We start from the raw sequence: 21,829 nt of genomic DNA, 5'->3' as shown, positions 1-21,829 counted from the left end.
ATTTTTTTGTTTGTTTGAATGGATTCAATGGTAGCTACATTGTCGAATGTTCGTCTGTTAATCTTAAATATTATATTAACTTTACAAAATAAAAATAATTTATTCTGCCCAATCAAATCTTGCCATAAAGTGACGTAAAATTGGTGGTTCTTCAACAATCTTCAACCCTCTAATCCTGTCCTTTCTGGCAGCAATTCTCTTCAAGCAAGTGGCAACCCAATCCATGTGATTATTTGTATAAACTCTTCTTGGTATTGTCAAACGTAAAAGATCGAGTTCAGGTAAAATTTCCAAACCAGTTTCTGGATCTCTACCTGCCAATAAAGTTCCCACTTCAACAGCTCTAACACCACCCTCAAGATACAATTCCACACAGAGAGCTTGAGCTGGATATTGAGTTTGAGGAATGTGAGGCAAGAATTCTTTAGCATTGATGAAAACTGCATGACCTCCCAACGGTTGTTGAATAGGAATGCCAGCTTCTTTCAACTTTCTTCCCAAATATTCAACTTGATCGATACGAGAAGCCAAATAAGCTTCATCTACAACTTCTCTCATACCAATTGCCAAAGCTTCCATATCTCTGCCAGCCAAACCACCATAAGTTGGGAAACCTTCCATTGGAACACATCTTTGTTTAACCTTTTTGAATAATTCTTCATCCTCCTTAATACCAATCATACCACCAATATTGACAAGACCATCCTTCTTGGCACTCATTGTACAACCATCACTGTATGAGAACATTTCTCAAACAATTTCTGTAATTGTCTTATTTTCATAACCTGCTTCTCTCTTCTTAATAAAGTAAGCATTCTCTGCAAAACGAGCAGCATCAATAAAGATTGGTAAATTATACTTCTTTGCAACTTGATAGGCACCACGAAGATTTTCCATTGAAACAGGTTGACCACCAACACTATTACAAGTGATGGTCATTAACAAGAATGCAATCTTTTCTGGAGTCTTTTCCACAATAAAGTGTTCCAACTTTTCAAGATCAATATTTCCCTTAAATGGATGTTCAACAGATGTGTTATAAGCTCTTTCATGAATTAAATTGACAGCCAAACCAGAATTCAATTCAATATGTGCCTTTGTAGTATCAAAGTGATAATTTCCGAGAATATATTGACCCTTCTTAATGATGATACCAAACAAGATATTTTCAGCACCTCTTCCTTGATGGGTTGGACAATAGTATTTAAATCCCAAGATATCTTCCACACTCTTTTGGAGATTATAATAATTACGGCTGATTACATATTATGTATTAATAGTTATTATTACATCATTTGGTTAAAAGAAGAAAATGAAAACAAACCTTCCAGTGTATGATTCATCACCAAGCATCATCCCAGCCCACTGGTTTTGACTCATTGCACCTGTACCACTGTAACAAATTGATAAAGTTGAATAAGTTCCGATTTTATATAGGTTTGAAACAAGATAATACCACTTACCTGTCCGTTAATAAGTCAATGAAAACATCATCAGATTTTAATAAGAATTGATTGAGGCCAGCTTCCTTAATGGCAACTTCTCTCTCCTGTCTTGCAATTAATTTAATTGGTTCTACTACCTTAATCTTGTATGGTTCTGGTACAGTTTCAAAATCGCTTGCAATATCACTCATCTTGCTATATATTACTCTTCAAAATTGTTATCAAAGATCCTCAAATCCTCAATTTGTTCGTTTTTTTCTGTTGTTGTGTTTGTGAAAAACTCAACAAAATCCTCGATATCATCCCTGGTGTGAACAAGAAGCAGTATCGGTAGTGACCTCTGAAGAATGTAGTGGAATGCGCACAAAATCTTGTTACAAGTTTACGTTACAGTACTCTAACATGTAAACAACTTAAAACAATCATTGGCTTAAAATATTTCAATAATTTCAAGATGAGGGATGATAGGTTGATAATTTATGAGGCAATTTTGGGAAAATTGTTTGGAAATTAAGAGATCCTCAAATGGATAAATAAGTTTACGTTGTAAAGCCAAGTTCAACTATCATGTTTTTCCACTAAGCACATTCTTTTTCGAAATGATGAACCCAAAATTCATTAGCTAGCAGTCCTCTTCAATCACAGTTTGGTCATGAAAAAAGATACTAAAAGACAGGCCACTTCCTCAGATGAAACGAGAGAATGAACAGGAAACAGTCATCTGAATGGTGGCTCTGTCCGTTCAATGGATGGTATTTTGCTGTATTGTTCCCTTATCTCTCGTTGTTGTTCACCTTAATTCCTTAGTTGTTGTGAGGTTTCATGAAAATTGCATCTTTCGAATTGTGGTTTATTTAAAAAATTATTAAGCAAGCTTGAAAGCTTTGTTCTTCAAGTGGTCAGAGTATTGTTTACCAGTTTCCCTCACAAGAGAGGAGAAATTCGATCTTTCATCTAAGAGTAATTCCTTTGGACTTCCAGTTTCTATAATTTCACCCTCCTTCATAAATACAATACAATCCGAATCAATGATGGTGTCCAATCTGTGAGCAACGGTTATGATTGTACTATCCTTAAATTCCTCCCTAACAACCTTCTGAACCAACTCATCACTATTATGATCTACAAAGGCAGTGGATTCATCAAAGATGATAATATTTGCCTTCCTCAAAATACATCTACTAAGGGAGAGTAATTGTCTTTCACCAATTGAAAAATTGCTTCCATTCTCAGTAACAGTGAAGGAGAGTTGGAGTGGTTGAATCTTTTCTTTCATATGAACTCGTTCGAGGGCATTCCATATTTCATAATCCTCAAATTCATCGAAAGGATCCAAATTGTATCGAATAGATCCAGAGAATAGAACAGGTTGTTGAGGAATGATTAATAATGCTTTACGTAAAGTTCTCAAACCAATATTGGAAATATCTAGACCATCGATTGAGATGCTACCTTCATTGGCTTCAAGGAATCTGAATAGAGAAATCAATAAAGTACTCTTTCCACTTCCAGTTCTATATTCATGTTATATATTAATTTTGAAAGTTAGAAATATTCAAACATACCTTCCTACAACACCAACTTTGGTGCCTGCTTTGATATCCAAATCGAGATTCTTCAAAACTGGATCCAAATCATCTCTGTATCTTACCGACAATTGATCTAATTGAATGTGTCCCTTAGTTGGCCATTCTCTTGTGGTTGGATCACCTTCTTTATCGTAGGCAGCTTCTTGTGGGATACTTTGAGCATAGTACACAATTCTCTCCACGCAAGTCATGTTACTTTCAACTTCAACAAACGAACGAACTAGTGATTGGAAACAATCACTCAACTGAAGAGAGTTTGAAATGGTCAATACAAGGAAAGCTGGGCTACTAATTTCTTGAGTATGTTTGGCAATGATAGCAAAGATAGCAGTAAAAAACAAAACAGATTGAGAAACTGTGAAGATGAGCAATAATGTTAATGTGAAAATACTTACTGAGATGGATTCTAACACCCAACCATCTGTTCACCATAAATCTGTTAAAGGTATGCTTATTTGCAAAGTCAATCTTGTTAAAACTATCCTCATAAATATTCGAATGTACAAGAGATGCCTTGACAGTATTGACGCCTTCCAGACAAGAATTGAAATGTGACATTACAGGACTCTTTGAAATCGATTCCAATCTTCTAAGTTCTCTTGATGTAGTCCTATAATATTCTTGAATTATGTAAAATGCAAAACCAATTGGAACAACCACAATTAAAAACATTGGATTAATTACAGAAATTAGAGTTAAGGTAAAGATGATATTCAATACATTGCTAATAAAATCCGAAGCAAACATGACCATATTATCCAAAGTTTCCAAATCTTGAGTGAATCTATTCAATATTCTTCCGACTGGATTCTGATCAAAGAATTGAATTGGTGCTCTCAGAATGTTATTCAGCATACTTCTATGAAGATTGTTAGAACCTTTCAATGTGGCAAATCCTAAGCTTAGTTCCTTAAAGAAAATGATGAAACAGTCCATTAATCCAAAAGAGAAGAAAACCCAAACATAGGCAACCAGAGGTAAGCTAAGCATGTCACTATTCATAACAGATATCCAGACTTGACTTGCTGTTTTTGCACCCATTGACATTACATTCAAAAGGAGACTGATGACAGTTAAGAAAATTCCACACCGACGGATATAGGTCATAAAGACAGACCAACTAACTTCACCATAGCTCTTATCTTCTGCAGCGACGAGTTGACCTTTCTTTTCGTCTTGTTTCATATCCTTTTCTGTTACTTCATTCTCTTCTGTTTCACTTTCTTCCTTTTCTTCAGAGATTAGTTTGGAAAAGTCATAGGAATTCTTAATTTCCTTCAAAGACCCTTTAGCAATCAACTTTCCATTCTCAAAAACAATGACTTCATCAGCCATTTCCAATAATTGAAGTGAATGTGTAACGAGAATTCTAGTTCTATCCTTCAAAAATCCACAAATGCATTCATTGAAAATCTTTCTACACAATTTGGCATCAATTGAGTTGAGTGTGGAATCCATCAAGACAATTTCAGAATTACTGTAACAAGCTCTGGCTAAACTAATTCTATGTTTTTGACCTCCTGAAAGATTAATTCCAGAAAAACCAATTTCAGTCTTATCATAATTTGGGAATCGACTGAGATCATCTCTTAATTGACAAACATCCAATATTCTATTATATCTTTCCCTGTCAAAAGTTAAATTCTTATCAAAGACAATATTTTCCCTTACAGATGCATTGATCAACCATGGGGTTTCATCACTGAGTGAAATATTACACAATGGATTAACTTTAACTTTTCCGCTCTTTACAACAGATTCACCATAAATGGAGGAAATTAAGGTTGATTTTCCACTACCAGTATTACCAATGACACAGTAGAGCTTTCCTCTCTCAATTTTCAAATTTAAATCAGTGAGGGTTGGAGCTTCCTCTTCTGACCATCCAATGGAAGCATCCTTACATTCAATAGCAGTGTCATTATCCATAATGGACGAAAATTCTGTTTGTTCTTCATCAAATTCCCACAAGTTTGCCTTATTTTCATGATCATGTGGCAATTTCTCAGTATCTTCACTAAACAAGAATCTACCAATACGTTTGGCACTCACATAGGCGAAAACCAAGTTTGAAATGGCCCAAGGTAAATGCAACAATGGTAATCTAAAGGTTCCAAACAACACTAGTCCAGTAAACATTTTAGGTAAAGTCAAATCTCCACCTGCATAGTAGAAAGTCACAAAAGTAGCTCCACTTCCAACAATGGCCATCAGGGATGAAGTAAAGCAATATCCACTCATTACAGTAACATACTTTCGGAGGAGTGAATATTCCTTTTCTCTTGCTTGATTAACCTTTTCTTTCATCTTATCTTCAAAAACATAAAATTTAACAATTCTAATACCATTCAATATTTCACTCATGTGTTTGATTCTTTCATCTCTGAATTGTGCAGCTTTGCCTGCAAAACTAGTTTGATATTTACCCAAAAATGGAAGAACTGGTCCACATATAATCATTGCAAGAACACCAACAAGTGAGCTATATCCAAAAAATACGAAAACCAACACAATACCAACAATTAAGGTCAATGGCATTAACCAAGCTTCATGAATATCAATACCATCCATGGCTACACTTCTGGTGTCTATGGCAAATAGATTGTTCAACTCACCACTTTTGAATTTTCTTCTTTCCACACTCTTGATTCTATTCAACTTTTGCAGGATTGAACCTTGAAGAGCTCCAATGAGTGGAATCCAAATTTTAGAAGTTGCAAAAAAGTACCAAAGTTAACTGGAAGAAAATATTTGAGAGTGGCAAGTTTTCTTGAAACCAATTTGTTTCATTGTTCATTGTGAAATTGGATGCAATGACAGTGTCATTACTCAATATTCCGTAAGAAGATGTTGGAATTAAATATTGAGTGGCTGCTGGTATAGCACTTTTCACATACTCATCAACTTTGATTGACTCGAGTAAAATATAGAGAATGAGTGGTGACATGTACAAACATATCATTTCTGCAACTCTCCACAAAGAAACTGTATACAATCCTCTTCTTCTATAAACTCTCTCAATTACTCTCAACAATAGACCTCCATAATTCTTTCTAAATCCTCCATCTTCACGATAATTGCCCCTCTCACGATACAATTCTCTATATTCTCTTTCGAATAATTCACAATGATTGCTTGACTTTTCACTTTCGGCCAACTTGGGAATATCCCCATGATTCATTCCCTCCTCCTTTCTAATCTCAAATCGACCAAAGATTCCAACACGATTCAACATGTTCTTTATCATTTTCATCAAATAATTCTCACCAGCCCTTCTAAAGCCAATACTCATCAACTTGCCAGCAAACATAAAGAACAAGATTGATATCCAAGAAGCTCCCTTATGCAATGGCTCTGGAGACGAATCATCATCATTCCCATTCTTAAACACTTCACCACTAGCATAATCTTCATTGAGATCAAGTTCTTCCAATTCATCACCATTTAGAGATGATGAACTGATCAATGGTGGCATGTTAGTGTGGCAACTCTTTTTTTTTGGTTTTCTATTCACAAAATTCAGTGAAAGAGGGAAAATTTGAAGATTTTTAAGAAGGTTACTGAGATTAGTGTCATTGCATTTTGGAAATGATGTATTGGTGGAGCTTGCGGAGAGGAGGGGATTATAATTTGTACTCAATGTGATGGTTTGGCATTTGAATCTTCAAATTTAACAATATCTATCCAAAAATATTCAAAGTGATTCGTTCAGTGTTGTGAAAATTGTTGTGGCTACTCCAACTACACCAGTCACTCCAGAAACACCAATTCGAAAATCTTGTTTCTGATCATAATTTTCTTCCAATTGTAAATGTTTCTGGTGTGGGACGCTACATTTAGTTTAACATTTTGAATATATTTCAGAATTTAAGATTGTAGATGGCTACGGCCATATCACGATGAATGCACCTCATCCCGTCCGATTTGAGAAGTTAAGCATCGTCGAGCCACATCAGTACTGAGGTTGGAGACAACTTGGGAACCTGTGGTGCTGTAGTCTTTTTCAAATTAACTTCTTTTTGTTAAATCAGTTGAGAAATGGACAATAACCTACTTCATCTAAATGTTTTGGTTACAGACCAGGTAAATACGAGATGACAAAACAAATAATAAATTGGATTATTAAATTATTGGAATGGTTTCGTGGAATTCGAAACTAATCAAAAAAAATGAACAACTCTGAGAATACTTTTGACACCATCAAACAAGATATTTCGGAAACTATGAAACAACTAGAAGAAAAACTTTCCTCTTGGAGCACTTCCATGACAAAGAGAGAACACGAATTCCTTGAATTGAAAAAAGTTTCCACCAAATACGAATTCCAAGATGGTGAAATAATTAAACTAAACGTTGGAGGCGTTATTTTTGCAGTTTCCAAAGAAACTTTAACTCAAAAATTGATCAAACCTTCAAAATCATTAGAAAATACGCACTATGATCCAAATTATTTCAATTCACTTGTCTCTGGTTTACATAATTTAATCAAAGATTCGGCTGATGAATCAATTTTTATTGATAGAGATCCAACTTATTTCAGATATATTTTGAATTATTTGAGAAGTGGAGGTGATGTGAAGAATTTTGTGCTTCCTAGTGATAATCATGCTTTGGAGAGTTTGTTTGTTGAGGCAAGATATTACAGTATGGATGGATTGACTGAATTGATTTCAAAGTCCCATCAACAATTGATTTCGAAATATTTGGAAAATGTGGAAACTAAACCTACTACTGGATTTGCTTTTGGAAGTACTAGTACTACATTTGGAACTAAACCACCAATTAAACCAAGTAACGGTAGTGGTTTTAATTTTGGTGGTGGTAGTGGATTTTGAAATCTGTAGATATCTACCTGATACTTCTCTTTCTTGGCGAACAAGTTGGTGAATTGTTTTGTCCAAAGAAACATGATAAAGTTCTACGAATACCCTTCTTTTGACCCTCTTTTTGTTTTGAGAAATTATCCGAAAGCTCTCTATATTGATTTGATGGTTGCTGGACATTATTCGTATAGACAAACTGCTCTGGATGAATGGTAGTAATAATTTCCTTATTCTCCTTATCAAAATCTTGATCTGGAGTATTGAGATCATATTCAATTCCAGAAATTGATGATTCCATCTCTGAATCCACGCATTCCTCACTATTCGCATCAATCATAAATTCAATATATTCTGGCTTTTCCTGCATGTCCACAAATTTATATTCCATCACTGCATTGTTGTGGATTAGGAAAAGTGCTGGTAGTCTTTTGAATTGGGAAACATGATCTGTGGTGATTCCCACTTTGAAACCTTGCATTGTTATGTTGATGGCTGAGAATAGAGAGCTTAAATTGATGGTTGACTGAACTGGAAGCTTATTTACATTGAAATATTGGAAGAATTCACCTGTTGAATCGTATACTCTGTTGAAACTTTGGACTAATTGTTTGTACTGTGAAAATTTGTCATAATTTGATTGAGTAAAGTTGGTGCCAAAGATTGTATCGAGACTACTTGAAGAATTGGATGATTCTTTGGGTTTCTTACGGAAACTTCTCCAACTCTTCTTTAACCCTGAAAGAATGACAGAGTTTCGTCTATTTTCTGAACCATCATTCAGTCCTTCAAAAGATAATCCTCCATTTTCACAAGTACTCTCTTCACCAAATATGACAAATACTGGCATGACATTCATACTCAACATTTTAGTCAATTGTCTATTCATGTTTCCAATAGAAAGCGACGAGTAAGGACAAAGGAAACTCTTAACAAATATCAAAACTATTGAAAATTCCTGAGAAAGCTCACAAATTGACTTGCCTTGATTTGTCTTCATTCTTTCAAAAATCTCCTGATGTGCCAATTTCTTTGATTTTTCCAAATTCTCAGAATTTTGTGAGTTGAAAATTTGAAAATCTGAAAAATCTTTAAATTTTCTCATAGAAAGTCGATGAACGAAATTTCCCTTTCTTGCTAGTGAATTTCTTTGAGTTCTGGCTTGTTTGAGGAAAGCAGCAGTGACTGGAGTAAGGGTTTCTCTTCGAATATGTCTCGTGGTTGACTGGGATTCGTCCATTGTTGGGGAATTTTCGAATAAATTTCTTTCACATGTTTGAGAAGAAATATCATTGAAACTCCTGGAAAATTGTTTCTTGTTGAGCATTGGTGGTGATAAATAACCAGAAATTTCTGGATTATTATTTACAAGTTTAGGTGAATTATTGTTGCTATTATTTACAGAAATGGAGGAAGTGGTAATTGAATACTCAATATTTTGACTTTCTTTGATAGGAGTATCTTTCTTCATTGGAGAGGAAGGTGGTGATTCTACCATAATAATAAAATCACTTTCGTCCTGCAGTAATTCGTCCAGAATCGACGACTTTCGTTCAATATTATTGTTCATTAAATTCTTATCAGAATTTTCACCTTGAAGTAAAGTGAAGGTAGATGAAGAGAATTGTGAAGTCCTAGATATGAAAGAATCATACGAAACCATATCAGATTCAATCATGGATGTACAAGCATGTTGTGGAGTTAAACTCATATCCGAAACTGTGGTCATACTTGCTGTACTTGCAAGATTACTCGATGAAGAATCGAAAGTTTTGTGCTTTCGTGGAGGGGTTCTATACATGCTACTGTTATTTTCATCATCCAAATGTTTCGTCTCGGCGTGTCCATTACTATTCGAAACTTGTTTTATGGACAAGAAGAAATTATTTGCTGTTGATGAATGATGGTTTTGTCTTGGTGTAATACACGAAGAAGGAGCAGACGACTCCAAAAAGTCATTCATATTGTTGTTGACGTGGCTAGAGTTTCTAATATTCTATTTTCGAATATTTTTTTTGACTGTTCGCTAGACAAATAGTTGTTTTGGTAACGGAAGGTTTGAGCGGGAATGACAGAGATCTAAAAAGTAGTAAAGTTTGAGAGGAACCAAAGAAGAAAATGTCGATTGTAAGGTATGTAATTCCTTCCACGTGTTTATTGTCAGGTTTCGGTAGATTTCTAATATTTGAAAGGCAAGATTCTTAATGTTGATAACCTTTGAAAGAAATACAATAATTGTAATACTCATTAATTTATTCAAGAAATTTCAAAATAGTTCAATAGTTATTATTACAATATTTAAATACCAATCCTCAATTATTCGAATATTTTAAAATCAAAACATCACAAATCATTGTTATTGTAAAAACTTACCATTTGTAAATTTGGATGAAGAACTTGTCTCAATATTGAGTTATACTACTACTACCACCTATTGATCATCATCATGAAGAGAAAGAGAATTTATGTGTTGTTTGTATGTCTGAAGAGGCTAATACTGTTGTTTTACCTTGTGGTCACATGTCCTTATGTGAGGGATGTGCAACTGCACTGAAAGAGCAAACAAATGATGATAATTAAGGTGTCAAGATTACAGCTGACAAGGATTACTTCATTAGTTTACATACAAAGATTGTTAATATTGTATGGAGTTTGCATTCCCAGATCACCTACACAAATATCATCACACTTTTGCTCAATTTTACATTTAGAATATTTATTTAAAGATATGTCGATTAATCATACAATCTCATCAATTTCTTAATACGTTCCATGTCCAATTCTTCATAAGTTTCAGCTTGATAAGTTGAACCTTGGAGTGATGATTTCATTCTCATGAATTTTTGAGTCATCAACTTGTGGAATGCATTAAAGTGATGAGAAGTGAGAGCCTTTTCTAAAACTTGAACATTTTCTCCCTTCCAATAGATGAGAGTAAAGTATGGCTTGGCAAGGTTGATTCTATTATCGGTCAACATGGAAATATCCTTTGCATAACCTTGAGCGTGGAAAACTCTGATAATTACAAAGTTGACACTATCTGGTTTCAAGTGTTGTTTAAAAGCTTGAACGTCACCTTCACCATGAGCAGTAACGTTGATTTCATCAATGGAATCCTTGGAATAGCTCAACAAGATCCAATCAAGTTTACCTTTAGTAATTCTCTTGTGATTTCTCCATTCTTCTGGATCATCATCGTCCTTCTTATCCTCATCTTTTTCGAGGTAATCTTGGAGAATCATATCTTCAACGTAGTGATTCAATGTTTCTTGGTCTTTGATGACAAGTTTACTCTTCTTTTCCTTACCCAAGCCTTCGAATTTCTTGTCCTTCTTTTCCAATCTCATTTCACTACCACGAACGTTTGAACCGGTAATCTTTTCCAAAACCAACTTCTTGGTAATGTGTTCTGGTTTAGTGCAACCTTGAATTTCGCCAGACATGTTCAACTCCTTATTACAGAAATTGTAGATGGATTGTCTGATTTCACTGGCCTTGGCCTTCAACAAGTGCTTGGTATCATGTCCTGTCCATTGAACAAAGACATACTTGGTCATCATACCATAACCACCTTCAGATGTGAACAAACCAAAGATGAAGAGAAGGAATTCCTTTGAATCGAGATGAGTAGCTCTCCATTCTTCACTCAATGCACCATCTCCAGTAGATTCAATGACTACATCACGTAATTCCTTACCAGTCAACTTCATCTTAATGTAGTGAATGGTGGCATCTTCAAGAGCTCTATCATGTTGTTCCTTTCTACACTTTTCAGAAAGTTCTAACAAGGCCTTCTTGATTTCTTCCTTTCCATTAAAATCAATATCCTTAAATTCACCAATATATTGCTTGGAATCCTTAACTTCAATAGTTGGTTGAACTTGCACAATACGTTCTCTTTCAAAGGCACGTTGTTGTTGAATCTTTTCTTCTAAAGCATCACCAGCATTATCACTCTTAGTACCAGTAATCTTGGAAAGCAAATCTTCATCAGACAAGCTTTCAAGACTTTCAGGTTGATATTCACCACCAACTGAGATTTGCTTTCTAGTGAAATCGTACAAGTTGATTCTATGACCACCTGAGAGGGCTTTTTGGAAACTTTGAGCATTTTCACCAACCCATGTAATGACAATAGCCTTGGCAACATCTGAATATTCCATAAATGTCAAACGCATGACAACATAGCAAACAACGTTATCAGTGAGGTATTGTTTGAAGTTTCTGACACCTCCCTTACCGATTTGAGAAACACGAACAGTGTATTGATTTCCAGGAACATATTCGAAAAGCAACCATCTGATTCCAGAATTTCCTCTCAATTCCTTGAAAGCATCAAGAACAGCTTGATCATTATCGAATTTCAAACTAGAATCTCTACCACCAAATGTACCCTTTGAGACAGCAGTTGGAGCGATAATAATGTTGGAACCAGCAACCTTCTTGTAGATTAATTCTTCCTTCAATTCTTCTCTTTCTAAAGCTTGATATAAAGCAGCAACAGTGAAGACCTTCTTAACGAAAGCTTCCAATTCAAGTTGATGTGTGGTAGCTCTTGCCTTGGCAGTACCAGCAGTGACACCAGAACCGACCCATGTAATCAAAGTAATCTTTGGACTGTGTTCAACATAGGTCTTGTAAAGTACATAATTTACAGAATCATCAGAGAGACGACGTTCAAATTCAGCCAAACCACCTTGTCCCTTTTCTTCATATTTCAAATGTCCAGATTCATTATATCCTAGCTTGACCCAGTTTGTGGCAGTGGCATCAGAATTCAAATCCTTAACTTGTTCGAGAATGATATTCTCATCAGCGAGTGTAAGGGATTGACTCTTACCACCAAATGATTTAGAAACAACACCACTTGATCCACTCTTGCTTCCACCAGAAACCTTACCAAAGATTGAATCATTATCCAAATCATTGATAGTGATTGGTTGATATTCACTAGATAAAGTGACGTGACGTAAGCAATACTTGAAGAGAGCAATACGATGAGGAGTAGTAGAGGCCTTGGCCATTGGCTTGACATCTTGACCAACCCAAGCAATGAGAATAGTCTTTGGAGCACCACCCAATTCTTCCAAGAATTGTTTGTACAATGTGTAGTAAACCTTATCATCAGTAAACTTGGATTTGAATGATTCAGCAGTTCCAGAACCATATCCATCAAGTTGCAAAGTCTTGGAATCCTTATAACTAATGGTGACCCAGGAAACGGCACTTTCATCACTTTGCAATTCCTTCATTCTTTGAATCAATTCTTCTTCGTTCAAAATCTTCAAACCAGCTTCAATACCTGCATTGTAATCAGCCTTCTTCATTGACACTCTCTTTTCGTGTTGGATCTTATTGGATGGTGATGAAGTTTCCTTTTGCTTTTCACGTTGTTCAGCAGCAGCCAATTTTTCTTCCAATTTCTTAATGGCAGAATCATGATCGAGTGGAGTACCAAAACCTTCCAATGATAAGACAACATTTGGAACTTCAGCAACATCAGTCAAAATAATTGGATCACCTTCAACTTGAGTAATGACAGGAGCAATAGTAGTGACCAACTTCATGGCATGGTTAGTACAAATGGCCTTGAAGTAAGCTCTAATAGATTTACCTCTCCAGATAATAACTCTGAATTTAGCTTCAATTCTTCCATTTCTTTCAACGTAGAACTTGTGAATAAAGTACTTGACACCATTATCAGTCAATTGAGAGGTGACAGCAACAGATTTAGAAATTGGTTCAGAACCACTATCAACAAGCGATAAAATATTGAGAGTCTTGTCATTTGGATAACTGAATAAAACCCATTGGTTATTTCTATCGAGTGGATCTTTGAGATCGTACAACTTGTCAATAACCTTAGTTTCGTCTTCAATCTTGATGGCGTTTTGACCAGTTCCCAAATTAGGAACCTTTACAATATCCTTCTTTTTCAAACTAGCAGAGAATTTGTCCATATTGTTAGCTGAGAAACTGAGAATACCACCCTTGGTTGACTTTTTTCTTCCAGGAGAAGTAAGACCATCTCTACCTGGTGATTTAAGTGGTTCTCTTCCAGGAGATTTCAAATTCTTAGGTGAAGTAAGATCTTCAGCAGGTTCAGGAGTAGTTCCCTTGATACCCTTCAATTTTCCTTCCTTGAATCCCAATTTAATCTTACTCAACAATTCACTTCCCTTTCTTTCGATTGGTTTTTCTGGAGCATCTGTTGTAACTGATGATGTAGCAACAGAAGCAGTAGCTGTTTCCTTCTTGATGTTTCTTGGAGAATTGATTGGAGAAGCAGTTGCCTTTGGTTGACTAGTTTGTCCAACAACTGGGGATGCCTTAACTGGAACAGTACCCCAATCTGTCAAAGTAACAGTATTAGCACTTCTATTACCCAACATGACATTCTTAATGTAATCAACATTCAATTCTTCAAGAGCAGTAATTGTAACTTCACCTCCCAATTGGAAATGCTTATTAACATAATCATAAACTTCTTGTTTGTGTTGATTTACCTTACCACGACGAACAGAATTAACAGCAGAACCAACATATGACAAGAAATAGGTCTTTTCAACATCACCACCATAACCAGTGTCAGATAAAACCCAACGAAGAACAATATATTGCATATCATCTTCTTTCAAAGCATCAAAGAGTGGATCTGGGAATGTACATTGATCATTTCCTTGACCTTCAACTTGACACAAACCATCAGCATTATAACCCAACAATAACCAACCAAATGAACGTTGTTTCAAGAGTGGAGTAATGTTTGTTTCGTCCAATTTCAACACTTGACGCATAATTGCAGCAAGTCCAAGTTTTGGTGGTTTGGATCCAGAACGTTGATGACGTCTAGCATTGATTTGTTCTTGTTCTGTTAAAGTTTGAGGATTGTATCTGTTCATTAAGGATCCCTTAGTGGCAGAATTGTTACCACTTGAAGAAGAACTAGCACTAGTAGTATTACTAGATGATGATGATGATGAAGAAGAAGCAGACTTTAAAGAAGCAGAGGCAGAGGCAACTTGAGAAGAGCCACCAGTAGTAGCAGTTGTGGTAGTAGTGGTACGTGGAGAGGATGTTTGTTTTTGATCTTTCATATTTTCAAATTCAAAAGAACGAGAAGAATCAACAATATTAACCAATTTGTCAAACTCATCAATTCCATTATGATCGAAAACAAAGGACATGGACAATAATTTCTCAGCCATTGATTTCAATTCAAGTCTGTGAGTCATTACTCTGGTTTTTTGTAATGTCTTGGTTTTTGTACCAATCCAATTAATGAAAATGTAACGATTTGCATCAATACGAGCAATAAAGTAGTTGGCACTGTGTGGAGAGAGGTAGGCCTTGATACTTTCTTCAGAATCCTTTGTCACATCACGAAGAGTTTGCAATTGATTTCTATCGAGTGGTTCACTTCCTGTACGAGCCAATTCAATAGTATTGCTGTTTCCTTTGGCAAGTTTTGTGGATGGATCAGATTCTTGATAGGCAAAGAATATCCATTCAAGTGAAGAATCTGTTTGAAACTTTTTAATTGTACTAATTACCACTTCTTTGGATGGTAAGAAAACAATATCGTCTTTACCCATTGTTTCGAATTATAATTAAAGACGAAAAAAGCTCTTCTTTTCGGTAGTTTGTTCTTGTTGAAAAGTTTCAAGAGAGTAATGGGTGAGTTGTCTCTTGATGTACTTTTTTTTAAAGTTGATGAGTTTCACAACAGACAGTTGATGGTTCCGTGGAAAATGGCCTTGAAGGTCTAATCATGGTCTCATTGACAATACTGAAGGTGTATTAATTGTTATTAATCAGTGATGATGTTTGCATCTTTTGACCTCTTATTGGTTGATTGTGTCATTATTCATTAATGTTTAACGTTTAAATATTACAATGATAATTATTGTTGGTATACAATTGTTGCTACTACTGTACTGATGAGTGATTGAAACAAACATCATCATATTAAAATAAAACAATAACATCCAATTAGGAGCCCTAACAAGATTTGTTCCAGCTTGATGTTCTCTTGGTAAAAGATTCGAATATTAAATCCTTATTAAACTAAAATGATGAGGTTTATTCTAATTCTTCTTACCATTATTTAAATAGTAATGATTTTATAAAACATCCTTATTGTATTGATCTTCCTCAATTGAAGGTATTAATTCAGTTTTAATTAAAATATTCAAAGATAATTCCTTTGATGCATGAGAGTAACAAATCTAAATTATTATTGAAAATGAATTGTAAATATTTCATACAAATTTGAAAAACAACTTACATAGAAAAGGGAAACAATGATCCATCCAACATATGTCACACTATTAAACAGTGGATCAGAAAACATGAATAATCCATCATTGTTAGTGTAATATTCTCTCCACAAGAAGAAAACAACATGTAACATGAAGAAGAAAATGTCAACACTTGTTGCATAATAGATAAAATTGAGTCGTTTCATATTTTCAGTATTAGTCTTGTTGTAATATTGATAACACAAAGTGAATGTCATGATCAAGATTAATAATTTGACAAATACTAAATTCAATATCGATCCAACAAGTGGATAATTTGACAAGACAAATGTTTGAGCTGTTTCCACTGCCATCAAATCGCTCCACTGACTCATTTCCGAATCTATAGAATCATGAAATAATAATTTACAAAAATGTAATACTGTCAATAACGCAAAAGCATAGGAAAACTTTCTCATTTTGGCCAACCAAAATTCAATTTTCGAATTGTACATCCTTCCCAATTCAAAAAAGTATGTTGATGTTGGTTCCTCCGAGGATGATGGTTCCGGCAGATTTTCTGGAGCATTTAAATTCTTTGCATTAAATAAAAATTCCTTTAAATCACCCACAAAATGGGAAAGAGTTTGTGATGGCATTTTTTTGATCTTGTTTAAATTATTTATTAAATTATTATAAGATGATTTAAAATTAATAAAGAAAATAATAATCAATTACATATTATTTAGAAATAATTAATTTTAATAATCTTCATTGTTACTCATGATGGCAATAAATTCATTCTCATTAATTTCACCATCTCTGTCCAAATCAAATTCATCAATCATGGCTTGTAATTCCTCTTCACTCATACTTTCTCCAATTTCTCTTGCAATCTTTTTCAGGTTTTTAACACTGATTTTTCCAGTTCCATCCTCATCAAACAATTTAAATGCTTTTCTAATTTCCTCCAGTGGATCTCTTTCTAAAATCTTATCTGTCATTACTTGCATGAATGAATCGGCACTTATCAGCATTGGATAAGAATCATCGAGAGGTCGTTCATCAAGATTTTCCCTAATTAATCGGAGAACTTCCTCCTTTTTAACATCAAATCCCAAAGCTCTCATAGCAACTTTAAATTCATGAGCATCAAGTTGTCCATCCTTATCTGTATCAAATAAATCAAAAGCCTCTTTAATTTCTTGTTTTTGTTCATCACTTAATTTCATCTTCTTCCCCGATAATTTACTCGACGATATGGATGAAGGAGATGGCTTTCTGCTCAAATAATCAGTCTTTCCTCGAAATGAACTCATCTTTTCTTATCAACAACTTCAATCTAGTTTTTCTATAATACAATAATTTGGCCCAAGTGTGGTGGGTTGAATATTTTTTTTAAGGTTTGTATTTTATTTTAAGGTGTGGCGCAATTTTACATTTTGGCGCCAAAATGCATTTCCATACAACTTGCAAGTGTCTTGAAACTTTAATTTTCTTTTAATAATTAAAATAAATTTTTGATTATTGAGGCAGAAATTGATTCGAGATGTATTGAATTGCAATTATCCATTACTTTATAATTCAATACAAAACGTGCTGAAAATTTTACCCTTAATTATAATTCAACTAATCGAAACCAAACTAATCAAGTATTCAACTTTCCTCATTAAGAAGAAATCCCCTGTCGAGTAGCCCCATCCGTTCTGTTTGTATTCCCATAGTGTGCCATCACCTCAATTCGAAACCCATCTGACATTCTACAATTTTTGTAGTTCACACACCACTCTACAACATGCTCGAGTTGAAATCTTCTCATTTTGCATCACAAATTGCTTCTCAAAACATCATCAGCCCATCATACAAGATCGTTGTAGAACCAAGACACTTGTGTATCATCTCGATCAGTAATACACAATGAATGATCTACAGGAATACATCTTTGAAAAAAAAGGAGCAAATGAGTCCGCGCTATTGAAGTTGTTGTAGTATCAGAGTGAAAATCTACAATATTCAATCATCCTTAGAACTAGTATCTTATTTTCAAACTAACTCTACAATTGAGGTTCAATAAGGAAAAGTTTGATCAAACTTACTTCATCTCCACCTTCAAAGTTAACTTACATCATCACCAATAACAACAACAATACAAAGGTAACTTCGTTTTAAACCGTTACGTATTTGAGAACACAATTTTCTAAGAAAACAACAAAAAATGTGTCCACTTGCCTCAGGTCGACCAACGAGAAGTCCATCACCAGCCACTAGTATGTTTGGTAGGGCTGGTATCAATTATTCGAGTACAAGTAATACATCGAGTATTCCAATGGCAAACTATTCAGCAGGAAGGAAAACCATTTTGAACTCTTCTCAAGAGTTGGAGATACCAAGGAAAAAGACCTTTACACAACCTGTGCCAACGAGGAGTGAGACACCAACAAGGAGAGGTAAATGGGATGGTCCTAAGGCAAATGATGAGAGTAAACCTCCTCCTCCAAGGTATATGAGAAAGAGGCCAACATCTGCGAGTTATGAATCGAGGAATGTAGTTATCAATCCACCAGAGGATCATTTATACAATAGAAGAAAGGTTATTACACCAACACGAGAGAGACCAAATAGATCATCATTAGGAGAAGATGGGTCGACTCCAGCAGCTGGTTTAAGTGGATCTCTACATGAGTCAGTAAGCGTGAAGAGTCTATTGTCGTATGAAGATAAGACATCGAACGATCATTCCGATAAGAGAGGAAGAAGAGCAAGTCCAATGGCCCTTAGATCTTCCTTTGAGGGCGGATCATTTGCCAATGTCAAGGTAAGTTGATCATGAAATATACCAATGAGCCTTATTTTTATTATGTATAATTAATTCAAATGAACAAATCACAGCCAGAAGCATCGAAAGATTTACTACCAACAACAAATTATTGGAGAGTTTTAAATTCAAATACAATTGAATTAAAACCTAGAGGAAGACCTCAATCAGCTCAGAGATCAGACTCTGTGGCAGGTCTCTTGAAATGGGACTAAAAAGACAAATTTTGGAAATAATTCAACAAGAAGGAGGATTTGAAGAAGATGAGCATCAAGAATTTAAGAGATTTGTGTTTATAAATTAGTAATGATTTGATGTTATGTACATATTTCTGGTACAGTAAAAAAGCTTAGGGTAGTACAATCGTTAGATTTGTGTGGGAGAGATTCGGAAGGCAAAATTGATGATCAAGATTTAAAAGTCCAAACCATCTTCAAATAACAATGGAGACTTTGGAGCTCTTGAAGGATTGGAGAAATCAAACAAGTCAAGACCATCTTCACCAAAATCTGTCATATTAAAGTCGAATAGATTTTGTTCTTCTTCAACCTTTGGAGTTGGTTTTGTTTGCTCGAAAAATTCCTTAATGCTTCTTGTTTGATTAACAATATCTTCAATAGAGATGGTTCTTTCTTGTTCGTAGTGGCTATATGGAGCACCAATAAATCTTTCAATTTCAAGGAATTCATCTTCGTTAAAGTCCAAGTTAAAATCATGATTTTCAACAACTGTGTATTGGATTTGCTTGGTTGGCATGGCCAATGGTTGTACAGATACAGTTTGTTGTGGTTGTTGGACTGGTTGTGGTTGTTGAGTAACAGTGTTTTCAAGATGTTCATCACAAGCAAGATCAAAAGTAAATGGAGCAGTGCTTGATGATGATTGTCTCTTGGCAGGACACTTTTGAGCCTTGAGCCATTGGATTTGATCTGCAGAGAGATGAGGCTTTTCATCTTCAGGTGATGATTGCTTTTCTTCTTCTTCTTCATCACTGAGCATCTTGGAATAATTTACACGTTGAGATCTTCTTGTTGGAATAACACGAAGTGGAGCTTCTTCAGAAGTATTATCTTCTTCAGATGAAGAAACAGATGAGTTATCTTCTTCCTCTTCTTCTTCAACTATGAAAGCATCCTTAGTATTTGACTTTCTCTTCTTTGGTGATTCAATTGTTTCAGTTGATTTCTTGGTTGACTTTCTCTTCTTTGATCCTTCTTTTTGAACCTTTCTACCTTCACCAAGGTAAATCTTTGGGAATGAATCGTCTGGAATTTCGACAATATCGGTATAATTTGTATTCTTAATAGCATCAGGACCATCAGCCTTTCTAACTTTCTTATATAAATTGTAGAGATCCTTCTTGACAGTAGGTTTCAACTTGGCAAAAGTATCAATCAAACAACAACTCTTCTTTAAACTAGCCCATCTATTTGAAAGTTGGTTATCAGTTCTTGTGTCTAATCAAATGTCATTAAATAATTGAAACATTAATTGAATACATACCAATATAATACTTCTTGCTCATTTGAACCCATGATCCTTCAAAGTGATGATAGACTGAAAGGAGTTCAATGTCTTCATTCTTTGACCAGGTACTTTCCTTGTCCTTAGCAACAAGGACTCTCTTATAACGTTGGAACAATTGGTTAGTCTTGAATTTACCATTAAAATACTCTTTGGAAATGTCCTTCCAGTTGTTACCATACTTTCTGTAGCCTTCGATAAGTTTTTGATCATCTTCAGCAGTGAAGAGGGAGCTTCCGTTTGAATTCTTACGACTAGCAGCTTTCTTTTCGACCATTTTCTTTGTTAGTGAATATATTGTTTTGGATGATGAGGAAATTCGGTTGTGTAGGTTGGTTGGGTGTTGTTGGTTGGTATCTCGCAATCAAGGCTTTGGACTTGTGTGTGTAAGAGAGACGTCTCGCGATAAAGTGGATAATAAATTAAAAGGGTAGATTGAATTAATTGGTAGAGTGATAACACCTAATAGAATTTATCTTAGGATGGATCAGCCTGTAGCAATTATTGGGTGTTGGGGAGAATAAGTTTTCAAAGGCTTCGGAAAACAAGGCTGTTCGTTGTTAGCACTCGCTTCAGGGTGTGATGTTATTTGTTTTGATTTGTTTTGAGGTAACAAGTCGCATTGTTCATGGCTTTTATTCATTTGGACTGTGGTTTTGCGTTTTTGGACCATAATAACAACTCGCTCCTCTCTGTGATTCACAAGAGAAAATGCATCACATCACAAACAAGCTATCAAACTAACCATTTCAGTTTAGATTGTCCAATAAGAGTCAACATGATGGCCTCAATTGTGCTCTTACAAAGATTCTCTCAAAATTATTGCTCTGTAGAAAGTATCAATAAAGACATTTCTAGTTGACATGAGAAGGAACATGTAAATAAAGCGGTGATCGTACCAAAATCAATAGCTGACACATGAGACAAGAAGAGTGTTTTGGTGTTTATCGATAAACCGGAATATAGATTTCCTTTCCGTTTGTGGATTTGAAAAACCATGAACGCCACTTAATGTTCAAAGAGAATGCAGAATGCCAACTAAGTTTCAAATATTTAAATAAGTGAAATTGTGGATTTCATTGATGCATGTTGAAAGATTCGTTATGATTCATATGAATGTGTTGATTATGAACGTTGAAAAGATGAATTTTTGGATGTCGATATTGAGAAACACAGACCTCGTTATCTCCATCAACACATGGCAGGTCTGATTACCAATTCAACTTGTTAGGTAATTCATGTGAATTGCATTTCAATAGACTTCAAGTTATTAATAATTGACAAATTTCATGATTTAATATTCAAATTGAAAGCAGAGAGTTTGGATGATTTGTAAACTGAAAAGGAAGAGCATTCCAATGAATGAAAAATATTGTTTTGGTGAATGGGAGTAAAA

The 21,829-nt window shown here is 34.9% G+C and overlaps 9 protein-coding genes across 9 annotated transcripts; 1 reads left to right on the top strand and 8 right to left on the bottom strand.

Annotated features, from left to right (window-relative positions):
- Positions 1 to 99: 99 nt before the first annotated feature.
- On the bottom strand, positions 100 to 1,636 carry NAEGRDRAFT_66340 (uncharacterized protein; the record flags this gene model as incomplete). The annotated part of the gene is made up of 4 exons (XM_002678229.1): positions 100 to 749; positions 786 to 1,255; positions 1,325 to 1,393; positions 1,464 to 1,636. The coding sequence occupies 4 exons, from the start codon at positions 1,634 to 1,636 to the stop codon at positions 100 to 102; spliced, it is 1,362 nt and encodes a 453-aa protein (XP_002678275.1).
- A 674-nt stretch (positions 1,637 to 2,310) lies between these two features.
- On the bottom strand, positions 2,311 to 5,761 carry NAEGRDRAFT_32872 (abc transporter C family protein; the record flags this gene model as incomplete). Its single annotated transcript, XM_002678228.1, has 3 exons — positions 2,311 to 2,959; positions 3,011 to 3,389; positions 3,430 to 5,761. Coding segments are annotated over 3 exons (3,360 nt in total), but the record flags the coding sequence as incomplete, so codon positions are not given.
- Positions 5,742 to 6,509, bottom strand: NAEGRDRAFT_66338 (uncharacterized protein; the record flags this gene model as incomplete). The annotated part of the gene is made up of 1 exon (XM_002678227.1): positions 5,742 to 6,509. One exon carries the CDS (start codon positions 6,507 to 6,509, stop codon positions 5,742 to 5,744), a length of 768 nt encoding a protein of 255 aa, XP_002678273.1.
- Positions 6,510 to 7,532: 1,023 nt separating this feature from the next.
- NAEGRDRAFT_79352 (uncharacterized protein) lies at positions 7,533 to 9,817 on the bottom strand (the record flags this gene model as incomplete). Its single annotated transcript, XM_002678226.1, has 1 exon — positions 7,533 to 9,817. The coding sequence occupies one exon, from the start codon at positions 9,815 to 9,817 to the stop codon at positions 7,883 to 7,885; it is 1,935 nt and encodes a 644-aa protein (XP_002678272.1). The 3' UTR covers positions 7,533 to 7,882.
- A 733-nt stretch (positions 9,818 to 10,550) lies between these two features.
- On the bottom strand, positions 10,551 to 15,546 carry NAEGRDRAFT_57728 (uncharacterized protein). Its single transcript, XM_002678225.1, has one exon. The coding sequence runs from the start codon at positions 15,447 to 15,449 to the stop codon at positions 10,590 to 10,592; it is 4,860 nt and encodes a 1,619-aa protein (XP_002678271.1). The 5' UTR covers positions 15,450 to 15,546; the 3' UTR covers positions 10,551 to 10,589.
- Positions 15,547 to 15,977: 431 nt separating this feature from the next.
- On the bottom strand, positions 15,978 to 16,573 carry NAEGRDRAFT_66335 (uncharacterized protein; the record flags this gene model as incomplete). The annotated part of the gene is made up of 2 exons (XM_002678224.1): positions 15,978 to 16,082; positions 16,142 to 16,573. The coding sequence occupies 2 exons, from the start codon at positions 16,571 to 16,573 to the stop codon at positions 15,978 to 15,980; spliced, it is 537 nt and encodes a 178-aa protein (XP_002678270.1).
- Positions 16,574 to 16,855: 282 nt separating this feature from the next.
- On the bottom strand, positions 16,856 to 17,326 carry NAEGRDRAFT_44488 (uncharacterized protein; the record flags this gene model as incomplete). Its single annotated transcript, XM_002678223.1, has 1 exon — positions 16,856 to 17,326. One exon carries the CDS (start codon positions 17,324 to 17,326, stop codon positions 16,856 to 16,858), a length of 471 nt encoding a protein of 156 aa, XP_002678269.1.
- A 728-nt stretch (positions 17,327 to 18,054) lies between these two features.
- NAEGRDRAFT_79350 (uncharacterized protein) lies at positions 18,055 to 19,455 on the top strand. Its single transcript, XM_002678345.1, has 2 exons — positions 18,055 to 18,909; positions 18,984 to 19,455. Exons 1-2 carry the CDS (start codon positions 18,310 to 18,312, stop codon positions 19,122 to 19,124), a joined length of 741 nt encoding a protein of 246 aa, XP_002678391.1. The 5' UTR covers positions 18,055 to 18,309; the 3' UTR covers positions 19,125 to 19,455.
- On the bottom strand, positions 19,190 to 21,028 carry NAEGRDRAFT_79349 (uncharacterized protein). The gene is made up of 2 exons (XM_002678222.1): positions 20,413 to 21,028; positions 19,190 to 20,366 (listed from the first exon to the last, which is right to left on the bottom strand). The coding sequence occupies exons 1-2, from the start codon at positions 20,708 to 20,710 to the stop codon at positions 19,324 to 19,326; spliced, it is 1,341 nt and encodes a 446-aa protein (XP_002678268.1). The 5' UTR covers positions 20,711 to 21,028; the 3' UTR covers positions 19,190 to 19,323.
- Positions 21,029 to 21,829: the final 801 nt, after the last annotated feature.

The sequence above is a fragment of the Naegleria gruberi genome, assembly GCF_000004985.1.
Source record: "Naegleria gruberi genomic scaffold NAEGRscaffold_18, whole genome shotgun sequence".
NCBI lineage: Eukaryota > Heterolobosea > Eutetramitea > Acrasida > Naegleriidae > Naegleria > Naegleria gruberi.
The sequence above is the reverse complement of the archived record's forward strand: the minus strand, read 5'-3'. Positions and strand labels throughout refer to the sequence as shown.